This window comes from Peromyscus californicus, unplaced genomic scaffold, assembly GCF_007827085.1.
Source record: "Peromyscus californicus insignis strain IS unplaced genomic scaffold, ASM782708v3 Scaffold_5__1_contigs__length_169319896, whole genome shotgun sequence".
Classification (NCBI taxonomy): domain Eukaryota; kingdom Metazoa; phylum Chordata; class Mammalia; order Rodentia; family Cricetidae; genus Peromyscus; species Peromyscus californicus.
This window is the reverse complement of record NW_026294573.1, coordinates 4,408,357-4,428,467: the sequence shown is the minus strand read 5'-3', so window position 1 is coordinate 4,428,467 and position 20,111 is coordinate 4,408,357. Positions and strand designations below refer to the sequence as shown.

The following is a 20,111-nucleotide window of genomic DNA, read 5'->3' as shown; positions in this document are numbered from 1 at the left end:
AGGCTGGATGACTGTCACAGCCCTCACGTGCACATTCCAGGTGCTGGGATCACACACACACACCCCTCCACGCCTGAGTTTGTGCCCAGGGCCTTGAGTTTATTGGCTAAGCTGTTTGCCCAGCACTTTGCAGGCATTTGTTTTCTTTTATTTAAATGTTTTTTAATTTTGTGTGTGTATTTGCCTGCATGTATGCTTGTGTACCGAATGTGTACCGAACGCGTGCCTGGTCCCTGAGGAGGTGGTGAATGAACCTCCCTATGGGTGCTGAGAATCAAACCCCAATCCTTTGCAAGAACAGCAAGTGCTCTTTTTTTGTTGTTTTGTTTTTTTTTTAAGATTTATTAATTATGTATACAGTGTTCTGCCTGCATGCCAGAAGAGGGCGCCAGATCTCATTACAGATGATTGTGAGCCACCATGTGGGTGCTGGGAATTGAATGAACAGCCAATGCTCTTAACCGCTGAGCCATCTCTCCAGCCCTCTTTTTAGGTTTTTTTGAGACAGGGTTTCTCTAACTAGCACAATTGGCCCCTTGTCAACTTGACACAGACACACATAGGCCATTAAGCCATAACCTTCCCTGTTCATACCAAGATCTCATATTAATACCAACATCACAATGTGTATTGTTCCAAGTTGGTCTGTTTTGTTTGGTTGGTTTTTAAAGATAAGGTTTCTCTGTATAACATCTTTGGCTGTTCTGGAATTTGCTTTGTGAACCGGGCTGGCCTCGAACTCTATCTATGTTGGACAGCTTGGACTACAGAGGGACCCTGTCTCAAAACAAACCCCACTTAGCCTGGCAGTTCATTTGCATAATTACCGGAAGACAGGAACCAGCAAAGAATTCTTCTCATAGTTCTGTAATGCTGGGAGAGGGAACCAAGACACCCCTGATGTGGAGCTGCTGTGAAAAGGGAGATGCCATGAAGGTGGTTGGGGCATGGATGTGCTTTTGTGTTATTATTTCAGTATTTAATTATGTGAGTCTATGCACATGGTGCCAAGTTTCTGTGGAGACCAGAGGTGTGAGTTTATAGTCCGGGACCTGAAGTTAGAGGAGGTTTTGAGCCACGTATGTGGGCGCTAGGAACAGAACATCAGCCTTCCGAAAGATCCCATCTCTGGGCCATTTCTCCAGACCCTATCCCCAATTTTTTTTTTTTGAGACACAGTATTACTGTATAGCCTAGACAGGCCTCAGCCTTGTATTCCTCTTGCCTCTGGTGTCCTGGGATTACTGACAAATGCTACTGTGGTGTCTTATGTAGTTACTTTGTTTATTTTATTGAGAGACAGGGTTTCTCTGTGTAACAGTCCTGACTGTCTTGGAACTTGCTCTATAGATCAGGCTAGCCTCGAACTCAGAAATCCAACTGCCTCTGCCTCCGGAGTACTGGGAATAAAGCCATATGCCAATGTGATTACATTTTTATTTGTTTGTGTGTATGGAGGGGTGCCTAATGTGTATGTGAAGGTCAGAACTTGATTTGGAATGTCTGCCTCAATCCATCTCCACTTACTCACATTGTCCAAGGTCTTTTGCTGAACCTGGGGCCCACCAGTTGCAGCTAGTCTAGCTAACCAGCTTTTCCCAGGGTTCCCCTGTCTCTGCCTCCCAAGTACTGGAATTTCAGGCAGCCCTCATACCTCCCTAGTTTTTACATGGGTACTGGGGATTTGAACTCTGGTTCTAAAAACCGGAGTTTTATCCACTAAGCCACCTTCCTAGCCCTTCATGTGATTGCATTCTGAAGAGTTTTTTATTGTCATTTATATGTCTATGGTACATATTTTTAGGAGCTGGAAGATGGCGTCAAATTTCCTGGAGTAGAGTGATTGTGATTGTGAGCTGTCTGACTTGGGTGCTAGGGACCAAACTCTGGTCTTCTGCAAGAGCAGTAATTGTTCTAAACCACAGAGCCATCTCTTCAACTCTGGGATTACATTTTAACCCTCTCCAGAGGCGGGAAAGCCCTCTGTGATTGCTGGTTGCATGAGGATGTGTTTGTGCCGGTTCCTCCTTCCACCCTCTTCTGTATGGTGACCCGTATCCTCCTCCCCACGGCAGCTCGCACACCCCTTTGTAGCTTCTTTGTGCTTCTTTAAGACCCCAGTGAGAGGTGAGCATGGCCGCCCTTTTCACTCTTCAGTTCCGTCTGCATCCGTCCCGTGTCATCCCATCCCCCCCGTCCCGGGTCGCCCCCCTCCCCTCGGAGCTGAGGACCGAACCTGGGCCTCGCGCTTACTAGGCAAGCGCTTTACCACTGAGCTAAATCCCCAACCCCAGTCCTGGGTTTTGTTTTGTGTTTAAAGATGGCCTTGACTTCAGATCACCAACCTCGCCCTACGTTTTAATTAATGCCTTTCTTTCTCCAGACATGTGGCAGCCTGAGAGTGGGTGGACACTGTGAAAACAGACATGTACTTCAGAAAGAATAGACAGGACATGCTGATGGGCTGAGTTCTGGGTACTGAGAGAAAGGAACCAATTTTTGCCTTGTTTTTTTTTTACAGCTCACAACTATCTGTTGCTTATTATTTTAGAAACAAGTGCGTGCATGTATGTGTATTTATTTTTTGGTTTTTTGAGACGAGGTTTCTTTGTGTAGTCCTGGCTGCCCTGAAATTAGCTATGTAGACCAGGCTGGCCTTGCTCATAGAGACCCACCTGCCTCTGCCTCCCAGGTGCTGGGATGAAAGGTGTGTGCCACCACTGCCCAGCAGCAAATATATATCTTTAAGAAAACTTTCCTTGGGGCTGGAGAGATGGCTCAGAGGTTAAGAGCACCAACTGTTCTCCCAGAGGTCCTGAGTTCAATTCCCAGCACCCACATGGCAGCTCACAACCATCTATAATGAGATCTGGCACCCTCTTCTGTGTACTAAATAAATAAATCTTTAAAAAAAAAAAAAAAAAAAAAAAAAGAAAACTTTCCTTAGAGTTTGAATTGTTACATTTCAGAATACTCCTGTGCGGATTAATTCTGAGTATATAACTTTGAAGACGATTGGTATCAGAAGACAGAGGAAGAAGAAAGGCATCTGTCTGAATGAGAGCGGCCTTTGTGCTCTAGACGAGCTAGTCAGCGCATCCTGTGGTGAGCATCACCTTTTCTCAATTCCATATTCTCCAGAGCCTCAGGCACTGTGTAACTTCAGTCCTGAGGACTGGGGCTCACTGTTTGTTTTACCTGCAAAAGTAGATGGCTGCCCTGTCATCCTGTTGTGTGGCGCTTGTGACACTGGAAAGTCAACGTTCAGTAGAATACTGATTAACCAGTTATTGAATAGGTAAGCATGCTTGTGTTTTCATCTGGTCACATCTGGGCATGAAGTGAGATGCCGGGGAGAAACTGGGTTTTTGTTGGATCTCCTGAGGCATGGTGTCACTCTCTAGACTAGTCTGGCCTTGGACTCCTGGTGATTCTCCTGCCTCAGCCTCCCCAGTGCTGTGATTACAGATATAAGCCAACATGCCCAGCTTGATGGAGAGACTAGCGGTGGGATTGTGTTCAGAGCTATGTGCTGTCGGCTGGGCAGTGGCACTCTTCACTAACTGACCTGGAGAAGAGGGGGTGCTTGATCTTGGAATCTATACTGGTCCAGGTGTCATCCCCAAACCCAGGACTGGGCTGTTATGTTTTGGCGGTAACCTTGCCTGTTGTGAATGGGATGGGGCCTTGCTTTTGGAATGTGACAGCTACAAGGCTACACAAGGTGATGATGTCCACATGTCACACAAAGTCACAGCTACAGAGGACAGCTGCCTGAGATTTATCTTTCTCTTTAATAATTTCCAGCCTTCCTGGAGTTGACTATCTGGAATGTGACCTGGGGCAGACAGAGTTTACTCCTCCTGGCTGCATTGCTTTACTTAACATTACAGAACCACTGCTGGGTATGTATTACAGGTTTCAAGTAATCACAGTCACAAAATTCTGGATCACATGTAAAATATGCAAAGCTCTGCCTCCAGCTTCCACAACAAACTTGATTGAATGTTTTTTTATTTTAGGAAATGGAACTATTTTATGAATAATTTATTTTTATGTTTTGTGCATTGGTGTTTTGCCTGCATGTATGTCTGTGTGAGGGTGTCAGATCTCCTAGAACTGGAGTTACAGATAGTTGTGAGCTGCCGTGTGGGTGCTGGGAGTTGAACCCGGGCCCTCTGGAAGAATAGCCAGTGCTCTTAACCTGTGAGCCATCTTCAGCTCCTGTTTTGTATAAATTTCACAATACGTCTCACCCTAATAACGTCTAGGTGACCTGAACCTTGACCCAGTACTGTTGAACAGTCCACAGATCATTTTTTTTTCCTGCATTCACCTGTAAATCCTTTTCCTGTTTCAGAATGCAAATAGAATTTTTTTAGAATTATAAATTATACAAAATAAATGTGGTCGTCTTAGCCACTTCTGGGTGTATAATAATGCAAGGATGTTAAATCTGTATATAGTGTTGTAGTTCTTGTTGCTACATCAGATTTTTTTATTATCGCCCAGTGAAGTGCTTCTCTTTACAGATCAACTCCACGGCCCAGCTCTTAGTTACTGTCTGGTCTAGTTCTGTCCCTGGGAATGTCCCTAGTTAGTCTTTCTTTTTTTCCCCTAGTTAGTCTTGTAAGCCAGTCACTCAGTACTGCATCTGGTTTGATTAGAATCTAGGTTATAGAATGTGTCAACTTAAGTCTCAGACCAAAGCTTGATGGGTAAAGGTGTAGAAATAACCGTCTTATTAAATAAGAAACACAGAGCCAATGCAGAGATGAAAGCCCAAAAGGTCAGAGCTTCAGCTATCCTCTTCAGCCAAGAGACCTACTTCCTGTGTGTTTGTCTTTATATAGACTTTCTGTTCTGCCTTCTCATTGGTTGTAAACCCAACCACATGACTGCCTCGTCACTGCCTGTCTGTACAGACCTCCAGGTCTTCTATGGTTGGTATTGAGATTAAAGGCGTGTGTCTCCAATGCTGGCTGTATCCTTGAACACACAGAGATCTACCTAGCTCTGCCTACCAAGTGCTGGGATTAAAGGCGTGCACCACCACCGCCCAGCTTTTGCTATGGCTCTAATAGCTCTGACCCCCGGGCAACTTTATTTATTAACATACAAATCACATTTTAGTACAAATAAAATATCACCATATAAAGGTCCTGCCACACCAGCCTGAAGGTGGCTCTGGTCATGAGCGTCTGCCTGTGACCCCAGCACTCCCATGGCAAGCTGGAAGGTAGAGGGAGGATAATCAGCTTGAACATTCATACGCACATACAGGGAGAAAAATAACCTTAGTTTTCTTTGTATAGCTGAAATGATTCCATTATGTATTTGCATCCCATGTTTTTATCCACCTTGTTGAGGTAGGGTCCCTTATTTTTCTGTTGTGTTACTGCATATATCAAACTAGCTGGCCTGCAAGCTTTTAAGTGACCTCACCTCGCCCCCTTTTGTTGGTGAAATTATTAAGGCCACTCCACGTAGTTAAAAGGGAGGTTTATTAGTGGCGTAACTTACAAATGAAGGGATAGGTAGGTCACAGGGTCTGGGGAAGGTGTGTCGAGTCCAGTGGTGTTCTCTGGAGAACTCTGCTCCGTCAACCTCCATCATCCAGGGTCCAGGAACAGAGACGGTGGCACCTCCGGATCGCGGGTCTTCAGGGCCCTCTCTTGGGTCCACCTTGTAGGCGTGATAGTTACCGAAGCCTCAATAGGGGTTGGAACTTCCAGACCAAAGCTGGGATGGCTACACACTACAACCTTTCTTCTTGAGAATGCTAGAATGCCAGATGTGTGTCCCCACATTTTGGGTTCTAGGGACTGAGGTTTGATTTCAGGCTTGCGTGACCAGCACCTTTACCCACTGAGCTCTCCATCCCACTGTGGGAGTTGTGTATTTTGGCTGCTGTGAACAGCGCTGCTATGATAACAGTGGACAAGTACACAGTCGAGACCCTGCTTTCCGCTCAGTTGTGTGCCTGGGTGTGCAGTTGCTAGGTCCTGTGATAGTCTGTGTGCACTTCTGAGACACCACCAGGTGTTTTCACAGTGGCTGGGCCATCTTTTAAGTTGCCACCAGCAGCGTGCAGGGTACTGATTCTCTTTGTTCTTGCCAGGGTGGGTGGTTTTGATTACAGACCACCAGGCAGGCATGAAGCAGTGTTTTGTGCTCCTGTGACTACTGATACTAGGTGTCCTCTTCTTCAGTGTTTACATTGTCAGTGCTTATTGGCCACCTATACATCTGGAAAGAATGCCTATTTAAGTCCCTGGAGTTTTTAGTATTTTGTTGTTGTTGTTTGTTTTGTTTTGTTTTTGTATTTCAAGATATTTCTCTGTGTGGTCTTGGCTGTCCTGGAACTCACAGAAATCCACCTGTCTCCCAAGTGCTGGAATTACAGAAGTGTGCCACCATGCCCAGCTCACTGTTTGGTTTTTAAATTTATTTTACACTCACTTGTTTTGAGTAGGAGTTGAGTGCAAGTGTCTTGGCACACATACACACATGTAGAAATCCAGTGACAACTTGTAGGAGTCAGGTCTTTGTAATGAATCTTTTTCTGTCCTGCCAGTCAGTTCCCAAATAATGACACGGACTTGTTTAAATGAAGACAGAGTTTCTCTGTGTGGTTTTGGTGTCTGTCCGGAATCTCGCTCTATAGACCAGGCTGGCCTCAAACTCACAGAGGTCCGCCTGCCTTTGCCTCCCTAGTGCTGGCATTAAAGGTGTGTGCCACCAACACTCATCTTAAGATTTATTTTTAATTATGTGTATTCAGGGGAGGGTGGTTTGTGCACATGAGTGCAAGTGTCCTTGGAGCCAGAAGAGGGCATCTGATTCTCCTGAAGCTGGAGTGAGAGGTGACTGTCAACCTCTTGACACCAAACCCAGGTCCTCTGCCAGAGTAGTGCGTGCTCTTGCCCCTGGGCCATCTCACCAACCCTTGCTCTGGTTTCTTTATTTCTTTTTGTCTTTTCTTTCCTTTGGGGGGCATTAGGGCTCTTACTGTGTAGCTCTGGCTAGCCTGGAACTCACAGAGGTCCAGCTGCCTTGCCTCCCAAATACTGGGATTAAAAGTATAAACTACCACTTAGCCAGGGATTATTAAAGGTCATTAATTGAATTTTTGACAGACTGTAAGCCCTAGAAGGTGGGGAGGTTCATGATTGTATCCCAGATGCCTGGAACAAATGCAGCCATGTCAGAACATGATTGGAGCTGACTTACATATATGAAAGTGGGGTTGTCCTTGTATTAAATGGACTTCCAAAAACAAAATTAGGATGTTCTTGGTGGTTTGAGATTTCCTAAGATCTTTGTCAGGGTTGGCAATAACACAAAATCTTGGCCACTGTTTGTGGCCATGGCATGGTTGCTTTTGCTTGGCAGTGATGGAGATGGAACCCCTGTAGCAGCGGGTCTCAAACTGTAGGTCATGACTCCCAAGGGGGTCACATACTGGATATTGATATTACGATTCATAACAGTAGCAACAAAATTAATGTTATAGTTGGGGCTTACCACACACAGCATGAACTGTTTTACAGGGTCACAGCATTAGGGAGGTTGAGAACCACTGGTCTCGAGCCTTCTGTGTTGGGCCAGTGCTTGGTTCCTGACCCCGTCCGTTATTCCTTAGGACCACCTTACACCCACCCGAGGAGGCCACAGAGGATGGTGTACTACGGGAAGATGAATTGTCATAATGACTATGAGAATTACATCGAAATAATAAAATACGTGTTCAGAGATTACAAGAGAGAGTCCCCACTTATCATCAACACAATGGGCTGGGTGAAAGGTAAGCCCATGTACGTGTGTTGTAGTGTAAGTAGATACAATGAGTGCTGTACAGGTGCACGTTATGATGTTTCCATACATGTGGCTGAGGACGGCTTTGAACTTGTAACCCTCCTCCCACGTCCTCCCCAGTATAAAGGTTATAGGTATTTGTCCTTACTGTCCCTTTTTGTTTGTTTGTTTCGTTTTTTGGGGGTTTTTTTGTTTTTGTTTTTTGTTTTCTGAGACAAGGTTTCTCTCTGTAACAGCCCTGGCTGTCCTCGAACTCACTCTGTAGCCCAGGCTGGCCTCAAACTCACGGAGATCTGCCTGCCTCTGCCTCCCAGGTGCTGGGATTAAAGGCGTGCGCCACACCCGGCCCATGTCTTTAGCGCTTGGTACACTGTGCTCACCGTCTCTCCTCCACCGCAGATGACGGACTGCTGCTGCTGGTTGACCTGATCCGATTGTTATCTCCCAACTATGTTGTTCAGTTGTCTACTGGCCGGGGAAGGTTGATGCCCGCTCTGACCTCAGAATACGTGGAGCTCACAGATGGCCTGTATACAAAAAGCAAGATCAAAAGGAGACATCGAGGTTTTGAAATTGAAGAATTTGAAGACAGTTTGGAATTTACTGAGGAAGAGAAAGACTCTAGTCCAGTTCCAGTCTTCACTGGACATAAGCTGATGTATGTCCACTCAGAATTTTTATGTGACAAAAATGAAAAAAATAGGTAAGTGTCACTGGAGTAACGAATGAAGCTTCCTGCAGTGAGCCAGGCATTGTGTGCTCACTTGTTTAGAAAGCTGGTCGTGGTTCATTCTTGAACCTGGGAGGCAGGCCCGGGAATCATGAGTTCGAGGCCAGCTTGTTGTGAAGCCCTGTTGTTGTTCGAATCTTAGATGATCTTTTAATGAAAAACCCAGAGCTAGATATCAGGGTGAAAGTGAAAGATCAGAGAAGCAGAGCAGCCAGCCCCTAGTTCTTACCTCTACGACATCCTCAGCCTAAAGAGAGTGAGTTCCTGTTTCCTCATGCCTTATATACCTTAATCTGCCCAGATATCACTTCCTGGGATTAAAGGCGTGTGTGCTTCCCAGTACTGGGATTAAAGGTGTGTGTGTGTGTGTGTGTGTGTGTGTGTTACCACTGCCTGCCTCTGTTTCCAGTGTGACCTTGAACTCAGAGAGATCCAGACGGATCTCTGCCTCCCGAGTGATAGGATTAAGGGTTTATGCCACCACTGCCTGACCTCAATGTCTAATCTAGTGGCTGGCTCTGTCCTCTGATCCTCAGGCAAGTTTATTAGGGTACACAATATATCACCACACCCTGTAAACAAAAAGGAGAGATAATACTCTTAAGATTTTTTCCAGTTACCACTGCTATATATTTAAAGGAGAATGATTCCTGGTGGGGGCATGGAGATGGGGCTTCCCACGCTAGTGACCAAGGGCTCAGTGCTGAGGAGTCGTTGGGCTTTCTGTTGTTTGGAAGACTGTGTCAAGGCAGGGTTTTAGGTGGGGAGAGATGGGGGGAAGGGTTGGCCATCAGACCAGGGTCTTGAACGTGCTGGCAGCTCTAACACTGAACCACATCTCCAGCCCGAGGGTTTGAGGGTATCTGAAAGAACAAGGTCTAGTGTGCTGCCTAATGTCAATTGAGATGCTGTTCACTTCTGCCCCCAGTGGCTTTGGTGTGTTCTCCACTCAACTTGCTCTGCTCTACCTTTCAGGGCCAAATACAACAAAATCTTCCGAGATCTGGCAGTGTTGGGTTACCTTAGCCAGCTGATGCCTCCTGTGCCAGGGCCACTTAGTCCTCTGCACAGCCTCACACCGTACCAGGTAATCAGGGTGCTGGGAGAAACCGTCTGTTGACTGATACTTGAGGCCTCCTGTGTCCTGGGCGCTCTGCCTCCTCCTGTATATTGCTTCCCTAATTCTCAAAACGGCCCTGTGGTCTGGGTTCTGATATTATCCCCATTTTTCAGATGGGAAAACTAAGGAACAGTGAGGCTGGGTTACCTGGCAGAAGATGGAGAGCTGGCATTTGGTCCTTGGCTGGCAAGCTTAGTGTCTGGTATGGATTGTAGTTTCAGGTCAGCTATACGTTGCCTGATCTGGTGGCTGTCTCTCGTGTGCACTCTTACCTGCATGAGGGTAGTGCCTGGTGTCTCAGGATGCTGTAGGGCTCCGTGAGCCTTCCTGGTGGTGCCTGGTACATAGAGTAGCCTCCAGGGGACCTTGTTATTCCTGTCGGGTTCCAACACCAAAGTGTTTGGAACTTTGAGTCCAGGCTGCTGGGGATTGCTTTGGGGAATGCTCTGTGATTAGGATCTGGGGTGGAGATGGTGAACACTGACATCAGCAGGGCTTGTTTTGGTGAGGGTGTTTGAGCCCAGAGCCTCTCCCATGCTGTGTGCTGTACGGAGAACCGCCAGTCAGTTCCCAGAGAATCACACAGAGACTTAGTCACTATAAATGCTCGTGCCGATAGCTTAGATTGTCTCCAGCTCTTACAGCTTAACTTAATCCATTTCTATTCATCTATGTGCTGCCCCGAGGCTCATTTACCTCATCTATGAACTTCCATGTTGCTTCTGCTTCTGGCTCAAAAATTCTCAGACTCCACCTTCGTCCTTCCTGTCATTCTCTCTGCCCCGAAAATCCTGCCTTGTCATCAGCCAATCAGCTTTTTTATTTAATAGTTATTTATTATGTATAGTGTTCTGCCTACATACCAGAAGAAGGCACTAGATCAAATAACAGGTGGCTGTGAGCCACCATGTGGGTGCTGAGACTTGATCTCAGGACCTCTGGAAGAGCAGCCAGTGCTCTTAACCATCTCTCCAGCCCCCTCAGCTTTTTTTTTTTTTTTTTTTTTTTTTTTTTTTTTTTTGGTTTTTCGAGACAGGGTTTCTCTGTGTAGCTTTGCGCCTTTCCTGGAACTCACTTCGTAGCCCAGGCTGGCCTCGAACTCACAGAGATCCGCCTGCCTCTGCCTCCCGAGTGCTGGGATTAAAGGCTCGAGCCACCACCGCCCGGCTCAGCTTTTTATTAACAATGAGAGCAACACGTCTTCACAGTGTCCAGAAGGATCATTCCACAGGACTAGGTTGACAGCAATCAGCCTAAGCTTCACCTGCATGTGCACACGTACTGTCTTAGGTACTTTTCTATTGCTATTACAGAACACCATGACCAAGGCAGCTTATAGAAGAAAGGTTCATAGGGCTGACTGCTGGGGAGGGTAGAGTCCAGGAGGGCAGATCACAGGCATTGGTGGGAGGAGCGTCCGAGACCTCCCTCACATCTGGATTCCCAGTAAGAGACTGCAAGTCTTTTGATACCTTAAAGCCCACCCCACTGTGACATGCCTTCTCCAAGGCCACACCTCCTAATCCTTCCCAAACAGTTCTACTAACTGGCGACCAAGCATTCAAACTTATGACCCTATGGGGGCCATTCTCATTCAAACACACACACACACACACACACACACACACACACACACACACACACACACACATATGGCAGCATTTTGTTTTTTAAACCAAGAAATATTTGCTTTGAAAGCGGCGCGTACATCTCCACAGTGTCAACATACCTCTGCACAGCAGAGCAGGAGCTCCCTGGGCTTTGACAGGAGAAAACTGCACTGATGAAGACAACTACTCCCGGTGATGACATAAGAAAAAGTCTCCTGGTGTGTGTTGTGTGAAATGGCAGGTGCTCACGGCCTGAGCCATGTCCTCTGCTCTTGTACTTTGGAGAGTTGACGTGGCCATGGCACACCATTCTAGAAGGCACCTTAGGAAACACTCAGGAGCATGGCTAAACATGAGGGTGATGGGCAGTTGGCAGTGGGTTTGGTTTTGGTTTTTTGGATTTTTTGTTTTGTTTTTACAAAACAGGGTTTCTCTGTGTTGCCCTGGCTGTCCTGGATCTCGCTCTGTAGAACCAGGCTGGCCTCAAACTCAGAGATCAGCCTGGCTCTGCCTCCCGAATGCTGGGATTAAAAGAATGCACCACCACTGCCTGGTGTAGTGTGTTTGTTTTAAAAAAGAAAGAAAGCAAATTTCTAGTCAGCAAAACCCAGCTGATAAATACTCCAAACAGCCAGAGGAAAAACCGGGCTGCGACTGGAATGGCGGCTCTGCCCGTCATTCTCCTGGTGGCTCCCGACACCTACAGGGATGTCCTTGAGCTGCAACCTTAGTGTGCTGTAATCTGTTGGCTTTTGTGACCCTCCTCTTTACATATCCATATCTCCATGAGTTCCTTGGCTGACGCCTGAACAGCTTTCCCTAGTCAGTCAGTCTACCAAGGAATGTCCTGGAATCCACAGATTGACACTATTGCGAGGGCTTTTACCCCCCTGCTGTGGTTTTGTTTGGAGTTGAGGAGAGAAGGGAATGAAGATCATGTGGATAGAAGTTCAGAAAGGAGGGAACTACGTAACCCAGGCTGCCTTGAACTTCCGGTCCTCCTGCCTCTGCCTGCCATATGCTGTGAGAATAGGCATGTGCCACCCACCACACCCAGTCTTCTGTGGAGCTAGGGATCAAACCCAGGGCTTCTGCATTTTCGGTCAGGACTCCATCAACCAAGCCATCCCCTAGTTTGTGTTTTCACAACCCAGATTTTGGCTGGGTGTGACAGCACATGCCTGTAATCCCAGCACTGGGCAAAGCAGAGACAAGAGGGTCCCTAGGGCTTGCTGGCCAGTCAATCTACCAGATGAGCGAGCTATAGGTTTGCTGAGAAACCCTTTTTCTCAAAAAATACATGAAAGGGTAAAGTCTGGTATGGTGGCATATTGGGTCTCTGCTTTGAGGCAGCCTAGGAACAAAAAACCTGAAAAACAAAACAATGTGAGGAGTGGTGGATGGGAAGATGCCCCACCTTACCTCCTGGCCTCCATATGCGAGTGCTCAAAAATACACGCAAGTGAGCACACGTGAACACACACAGAACATAGTTAAAGCGTCTCTAAGTCAGCCGTGTGGTCTATGCCATTAGCTCGGGGCTTGGGAGACTGAGGCAGTGGACTGCACAGAGTCCGTGTCTTGGGAAGAAGCCTCTCAGTAGAAGTGAATCAGGGAGATGAGCAGTTACGGTTTATTCTCCAGGTCCCCTTCAGTGCAGTTGCTGTCCGGATCACTCATGCTGATGTTGCCCCTGCCCACATACTGTACGCCGTGAATGCCAGCTGGGTTGGCCTTTGCAAGATCCTGGATGATATGAAAGGATACACTCGGGGGCCCATCCTGCTTGCCCAGAACCCCATATGTGACTGTTTGGGCTTTGGTGAGTTGAGAGTAAATGATGCCTCTTACCCTGTCCGCTTCACTGTAGACAGCTGGTCTTGACCGTGTACCTGTACCTTGTCTTTGGGGGAATTGATGTCTTTCTCTGTGCTTCTCCGTGTTACGTTCCTTACCTTCATCACAACTATCCAAAGTCGTCTGTTGGCCTGTTTGGTCCCTCATAGCTGAACAGGGGGATGTCTAAAGAATTAAAGAGTATACTTTCTTAAGATTTATTTTATTTTTAGCTGGGCATGGTGCTTACTCCACGAGAAACAGGCAGGTGGTTCTCTGTGCCTTTCATTTTTAATTATGTGGGCATGTGCACGAGTGCAGACGCTCCTGGAGACCAGAGGTGTTGGGGGTTGGATTCCTGGAGTTGGAGTTACAGCTGCCTGAAGTTGGTGCTAGGAACTGAACTTGGGTCCTGTGGAAGAGCAGCAAGCACTCTTAACCCTGCTGAGCCATCTCGATACCCCTCAGTTACTGCTCTTCGTATTCTGAGAGCAAAGCACTAGAAATTAAAATTCCTTAATTTATTTCGTGTATGTGTTTGCCTGCATGTCTGTCTGCATCCTGTGCCTAGTGCTCTTCGAGGCCAGGATAGGGCTTCAGATCCCATGGGAGCAGAGTTGTGAGCTACCATATGGGTTCTGGAAATGGCACCCAGCTCCTTCGCAAGAGCATCAAATGTTCTTAACTGTTGAGCTGTCTCTTCAGCCCCAAAATAAAACTCTTAATGTCAAGATGAACCTCACTTTCTGTTGGTTGAAATGTGCACTGTCTGCAGAATGGCTGATGTTGCTCTGTATCTTCAAGGCATCTGCAGAGGCATTGACATGGACCAGCGGCTGTACCACATCCTCACCCCTTTGCCTCCAGAAGAGTTGAAAACTGTGAACTGTCTGCTGATTGGTGCCATTACTGTTCCACATTGTATTTTCAAGAACCAGGTGAGCCCACACAGGACAGTCCTGCGCGGAACCTGGGCAGGTGGAAATGAGCGGGTTGGCTGCGTTAAGGCAACAGTTCCTTTATCTGGGAGATGTACACTTTATTATGTGGATTGAATGACATAAGATGGGATATTGGATGCCTCAAAAGGTTCAAGTCAGGATCTCAGTGTAGAGAAAGTAATAGGGGAAGGATGTGGAGGGCGGAGGTAGCCTCCATAGGACTGCCCTCCTTCAGACAGCCTTGTGTGTGTGTGTTTGTTTTTGAGACAGCATCTCACTGTGGAGTCTTGGTTGACCTCATTATAGACCAAGTTGGCCTCCCAAGTGCTGAAATTAAAGTGCACAACAGTGTGCAACACCAGCAGTCTTGGGAGGCACACCAGAGAGCACACTGGTGTGTATGGTGCACAACAGTGTGCAACACCAGCAGTCTTGTGAGGCACACCAGAGAGCACACTGGTGTTTATGGGCAGGGCTGAGTGGGTGGAGGTCCTGGTTGTGTTTATCTCCTGTCTAATCTGAAAGCAGCATGAACCATCTCTCATGATGGGTGGGGGTGGGGGGTTCAGGGTAGACAGATGGCAGGCACGGAGGCTTGTTTGCTCCAGAGGCCCTTTGAGGCTATATCTGGTCAGATACACATACACATAAAACCAAGTAAGTGAATATATATGTGTTGGTTGTTCAAGACAGGGTTTCTCTCTGTAGCTCTGGCTGTCCTGGAATTCACTCTGTAGACCAGACTGGCCTCAAACACACAGAAATCCATCTACCTCTGCCTTCTGGCTGCTGGGATTAAAGGCATGTGCCACCACTGCTTGGCAAATATATATGTTTTTAAATTTACAAAAAGGCAGGAGGATTTTTGCGAGTTTGAGGCTGGCGTAGGATGGATACATAGCAAGACCTTTTATTTTATTTTATTTTTTTAAAAAAAAAAAAGGAAAAGAAAAAGGCCTGGAGAGATGGCTCATCAGTTAAGAGCACTGACTGCTCTTCTGGAGTTCAGTTCTCTGCAACCACATGGTGGCTCGCAACCATTTCTAGTGGGATCTGATGCCCTCTTCGGGCGTAATGTTGTACATGCAGATAGAGCACTCATAGACATAAAATAAGTAAATCTTTTTTTTTGTTTGTTTGTTTTAAATAAGGTGTCAGATGGTGGTGACACACACTTTTTTAATCCCACCACTCAGGAGACAGAGGCAGGCAGATCTCTGTGAGTTCAAGGCTAGCCTTGTCTGCAGACAGAGTTCCAGGACAGGTTCCAAAGCTACACAGGGAAACCCTGTCTCAGGAGGGGAAAAAAAAGGCCTTTGAGGAACATCCTAAGTGTCTCAGGCTCCAGAGCCTGCTGCCCAGCTGTGTTCATACAGGCTTCCAGTTGGGATAACCCCTCTACTCCTCGAGGCTGTCTGGACAGGAACTATCTGTTGGTTTGTGTTTCCATTTCAGCCTGGGCCCGAAGGGACAATTCCTTACATCACCACGGATTATAACTTTAAACTTCCTGGAGCCTCGGAAAAAATTGGAGAAAGAGAGTATGGAAATGCATTTCTTGGGTACAGAGCCTATAAAAAAAGAAAATAAAGCCTTGCTATAGACAGAGCCTTTCTCCCTGGGAACCTTGTCCTCAAGCCCCGAGGCAGCAGGCTTAGTGGGGCTTTGTGGCTGTGAGCAGCAAACTCATGTCCAGTGTTGATGTGACTGGACAATGTGCTGCGTAGGAAATAGCTTTTTTCTTTTCTCTAAGACAGGGTCTCCTGTCTCTGTCATCCAAGTGTGGCATTACAGGCCTATGTCACCACACCCGGCTTTCAGGCTTTTCTCCTCAGTTGTTTGATCTCAAATTTGGCCTGGACTTCTTCACGACTGGCTGTCCCAGGTGAGTGGAGCATTTCCTTCAGAGCTGTGGAGCAGCAAGGAAGGCTGTGCTCGTCGTCAGACAGGAAGTGCACGGCTCTCTCACTTCGCGGCCCAAGGACCTGACTGTCGGACTCGAGATAAAATTCAGGAAACCAGGGCCACAAAAATGTGCCACATCCAGGCGGTGGTGGCGCAGACCTTTAATCCCAGCACTCGGTCGGGAGGCAGAGCCAGGCGGATCTCTGTGAGTTCGAGGCCAGCCTGGCCTAGAGTGAGATCCAGGACAGGCACCAAAACTACAGAGAAACCCTGTCTCACCCCCCCCCCCCCCCCAAAAAAAGTGCCGCTAACCAGGGCAGCAGGCTGACCCAGCAGTTCTCCGGTGCAGTGCATGGCCGCCGAGGTCCTGGGCAGAATGTGTGGACCTTACCAGTGAGGTGAGATGACGCAGATGCCTGATCCTTGGATGCCGTTGACTCTCCCAATCATGTTGTCAAGGGTTAGAGGACTGTATTGGGTCTGTTAGTTTCTGGGTCATTTTAATCATGAGACTTTATGTTGAAGAAGTTGCTCTGACATCCAGAAAGCCTCCAGAAGGTTCCTTAAGTCTAGGAATGCTCTGACTGACTCCTCCGTTGAGGCTGGACACACTGCCACGGGGCCACCAGCCTATGGACAGACACATTTGTGCCTGGCTTGGACAAACCTTTGCTACCAGCGCTTTCTTCTAGGGACCAGGAGGCCACGCAGGTACCATTTTTCCTAGTGGATTTTGTAATTAGAAGTGACTCTGTCAGGTCACTTTTGTGGTTGAAAAAACAAGCCACTGAGCAACTTCTCAAGTTGGCGTGACCGACATGTCAGGACTCCACCTTCCAGCAGGATCATGTTCAAAGACCATTCGAGGCTGTGGAAGGTTTAATGTTTATGTTCACGTACACCATTGATTATCTCCATCTTGTCTGTAACCATAGCACCCTGAGTGTTCCTGGTCTTGTCTGCTTGGCCCCATCTTTGTGACTCTGTTCGGTGCCCTCGGCATTTGAAAAACCCATTAGAGACAGAACAGCAGCGGCCAGCCACTTAACTAGCTGTCCCTTATTTATGTCTAACTTTAGCTTGTGTCTTTCTGTGTGGTGGGGAGGGGGCTCTTATCATGTTGCCCAAGCAGGTCTCTGGCTCCGTTGCTCTCCCTCTTCTGAGTGCTGAGATCACAGGTGCAGTTAGCCTAGTACCACCCCTCTTCCTGCGTTCCCCAGGTCTTCCTGTCTTCACAAGAATAAAGATCCTGAAATGCCGGCCTCCCTTTTGCATTTTTCATAAAGGTGTGCTTTTAGGTGACCTTCACTTACCCGGAGAGACCCAGTGTCAGCAGTAGAGGGAGCTGTGGGCATTGGGCAGGTGGCTGGGAGGAGCATTTAGAACAGGATTACTGGAGAGAGGTCTTGCTGTGGAACCCCGGCTTAGGTAAGACCTGCACCAAAGTGTCTTGTCCATGTGATTATGGTGTCAGGGCATTTGGGGCAAGGAAGAGATTGGACTCATGCCATCTTTTTGGGGGGTTTGTTTTTGTTTTGAGACAGGATCTTGCAATAAACAGTCTGACCTCAGACTCACGCACGATCCTCCTGCCTTACTTTCCAAGGGTTGGGATTGCAGGTGTGTTTGGTGTAACAGACACTTGTCTTAAGTGACTCTTCTTGTGTAGCCTGTCTGGAAGGTGAGCATCAAGGTTTTGTCCCTCCTGAAGGCTGGGAATGGTGTGGACATAAATGTCAGGACACAACTATCTGTCAGGCTTCCCTTCAGTTCAGTCCTGTTGCCATGTGTCTTTGTGAAAGTGCACTGATGAGTTACATCTTCAGAAGCCCCTGCATACTGCTTTTAAAATTGTCTATGTCCATGTAGAAAACAGCCCTTCAGTGTCCACTGCGTAGGTGGACACTGTGAATCCTGTGAACATCATATCTGACTCTTGAGTTTAAAAATAATTCCCCACTGTGTGTGATTTCTGCCATCTCCATTTGCTATGAACTTGATCATTAAAATTTTTGAGAACATCATTTTGTGTACTTTCAGTGTGTAAGGAATTTTATTCCAGGTGGTTATTTCCTTATTTAACTTTATTTGGTTTTTGTTTTTTGTGACAGGATTTCTCTCTAGCCCTGGAAATTATTTATTTATTCAATTTTATTTGTCTTTTTTTTTGAAACGGGGTTTCTCTGTGTAGCCCTGGTAATTATTTAATTTTATTTATTTGTTTGTTTATTTTTTGGTATTTTCAAGACAGGGTTTCTCTGTGTAGCTCTGGCTGGCCTCAGACTTAGAGATTCTCCAGCCTTTGTCTCTGCCTCCTGAGCACTGGGATTAAAGCATGCTCTACCACCACATGGCTCCAGGTAATTATTTAAATGCTTAAGAAAAACCATCCGGTTCACAACCATCCATAACTCCAGTTCCAGGCCATCTGATATCCTCATCTGGCCTCCATGGGCACCAGGCATGGACATGGTGCACATACATGCATGCAGACAAATGCTCGTATGCCTACAATAAAATAAATAATCTAAAACAATTTTTAAGAAAGAAAAAAAAAAACATCGAAGCTGGGTGGTGGTGGCGGCGGCGCACGTCCTTAATCCCAGCACTCGGGAGGCAGAGCCAGGTGGATCTGTGTGAGTTCAAGGCCAGCCTGGTCTACAGAGCGAGATGCAGGAAGGCACCAAAACTACACAGAGAAACCCTGTCTCGGAAAAACCATGGGAATGAAAATAGCTTTGGAAAGGAGGCTTAATGAATTCAAGGGTCACAGGAACCCTATCAGACACCAGATTGCTTCCCCGTCTGAGGCTGTATAAGGTAGAAAAGGGTGCTGTGTCCCTTTGGGGATTACCCAGAAGGGGGTTATGCACCAAGGAGAGTTCAGGAGTTTGGCTGGATTATTTGGTCTCATTGAATAACCCTGGCTAGCCTGAGATTGGCTGTGTAGACTAGGCTGACCTTGAACCCCTTCCTGCCTCTGCCTCTGCTGGAATTAAAGGTGTGCACCCAGGTTCTAGAGACATGGCTCAGTAGTTAAGAGCATTGCTGGTCTTGCAGAGGACCAGGTTTGATTCCTAGCACAATTCTGATGCCCTCTACTGAACTCTACAGGCACAAGCATGGTGTACATGCATACAAACAAACATGCAAGCACAACACTTTTTAAATCTTAAAAAATAAATTAAAAACAATATGTACCCCCACATCTGGCTGGCATTCACAATTTTTTAAATGCAAACAATGAACCCTAAACTAGTGTCTATGCAAGAGATGCCTCAGTGAGATCAGGGCAACTCTGGTTTTCCCTGTCCTGGCGTGGCCTAGCAAAGAGAACCGGATTTGCTGACAAGTCCAGCCTCAACAGTGGCTAAAATAAGGGGGCCATCTGTACTGAGGGGGAAAACCCATGTGACCTGCAGGGCCTCTTTGGAAAAGCCTTGCATAGTTAAATACCCTGAGACTTTGCCAGGAAAGAGCAGCTGGAGGGCGGGCAAGGTTGCAAGCAAAAAGGAGATGCACCCAGGCATGGGGTGAGCTTGCACTGCACATGCCAGAGCTGAGTAAGCAAAGCCTTAGGAATCAGCAGACAGAGCTGAAATGGACAGACCAGGGCCTAATCTGGGAAGCCTGGGGTTACCATGGTTTCCGGCCCGATGTCATTAGCACAGCCAACAGTCACTGGCTAGTTTTTCTAATACTTTTGAACTTGCTTAGATTCTGGCGTGACCAGCTCTGTCAAGTATTAAAGAGACACCTAACTCCCAGGCATGTCTCACCAAGCAGCCCTGCAAGGTATCTGCTGCTGACCAGGGGATTCTAGAGGAGCTTCTCCCTGCTTTCTAGGAAAGGAAGAGGGGTGGCACCATGCAGACTCTGGAGTCCACATACTAAAATACTTAAAATACACTGTGCCCAGGAGAGCAGGGTTGGAAGGAAGCAGATTGGCAAGGACAAGAGCTCTGAGGTTTTTCTGTGCAGACAGATTCATCTAGAGAAGTAAAGATTGGTGTTCGGGGAAGGAGAGGTCCTTGAGTGTTGCCATTGCAGCTAAGCAGTGAGGACATGTGGCAGGAGGGTCCTGAAAGCAGAGACTCCATCCCGGCAAAGCCTAGACTACCACCTAACCGCCAACTCTGCCTTCATTCAAA

The 20,111-nt window shown here is 47.1% G+C and overlaps 1 protein-coding gene across 2 annotated transcripts in view; it reads left to right on the top strand.

Moving 5' to 3' along the window:
• The window catches only part of Nol9 (nucleolar protein 9), a 31,710-nt gene extending 13,726 nt beyond the window's left edge, over nucleotides 1-17,984 (top strand). The window contains exons 5-13 of one of the 2 annotated variants that reach the window (XM_052718703.1): nucleotides 2,970-3,105; nucleotides 3,211-3,298; nucleotides 3,808-3,905; nucleotides 7,646-7,807; nucleotides 8,218-8,521; nucleotides 9,524-9,635; nucleotides 12,923-13,100; nucleotides 13,919-14,052; nucleotides 15,511-17,984. In XM_052718703.1, the coding sequence (XP_052574663.1) occupies nucleotides 2,970-3,105; nucleotides 3,211-3,298; nucleotides 3,808-3,905; nucleotides 7,646-7,807; nucleotides 8,218-8,521; nucleotides 9,524-9,635; nucleotides 12,923-13,100; nucleotides 13,919-14,052; nucleotides 15,511-15,645 (1,347 nt within the window). In that variant the 3' untranslated portion in view covers nucleotides 15,646-17,984. Of the gene's footprint in view, nucleotides 1-2,969; nucleotides 3,106-3,207; nucleotides 3,299-3,807; nucleotides 3,906-7,645; nucleotides 7,808-8,217; nucleotides 8,522-9,523; nucleotides 9,636-12,922; nucleotides 13,101-13,918; nucleotides 14,053-15,510 lie in introns of both variants that reach the window. The other variant, XM_052718702.1, reaches the window with a different exon arrangement.
• Nucleotides 17,985-20,111: the final 2,127 nt, after the last annotated feature.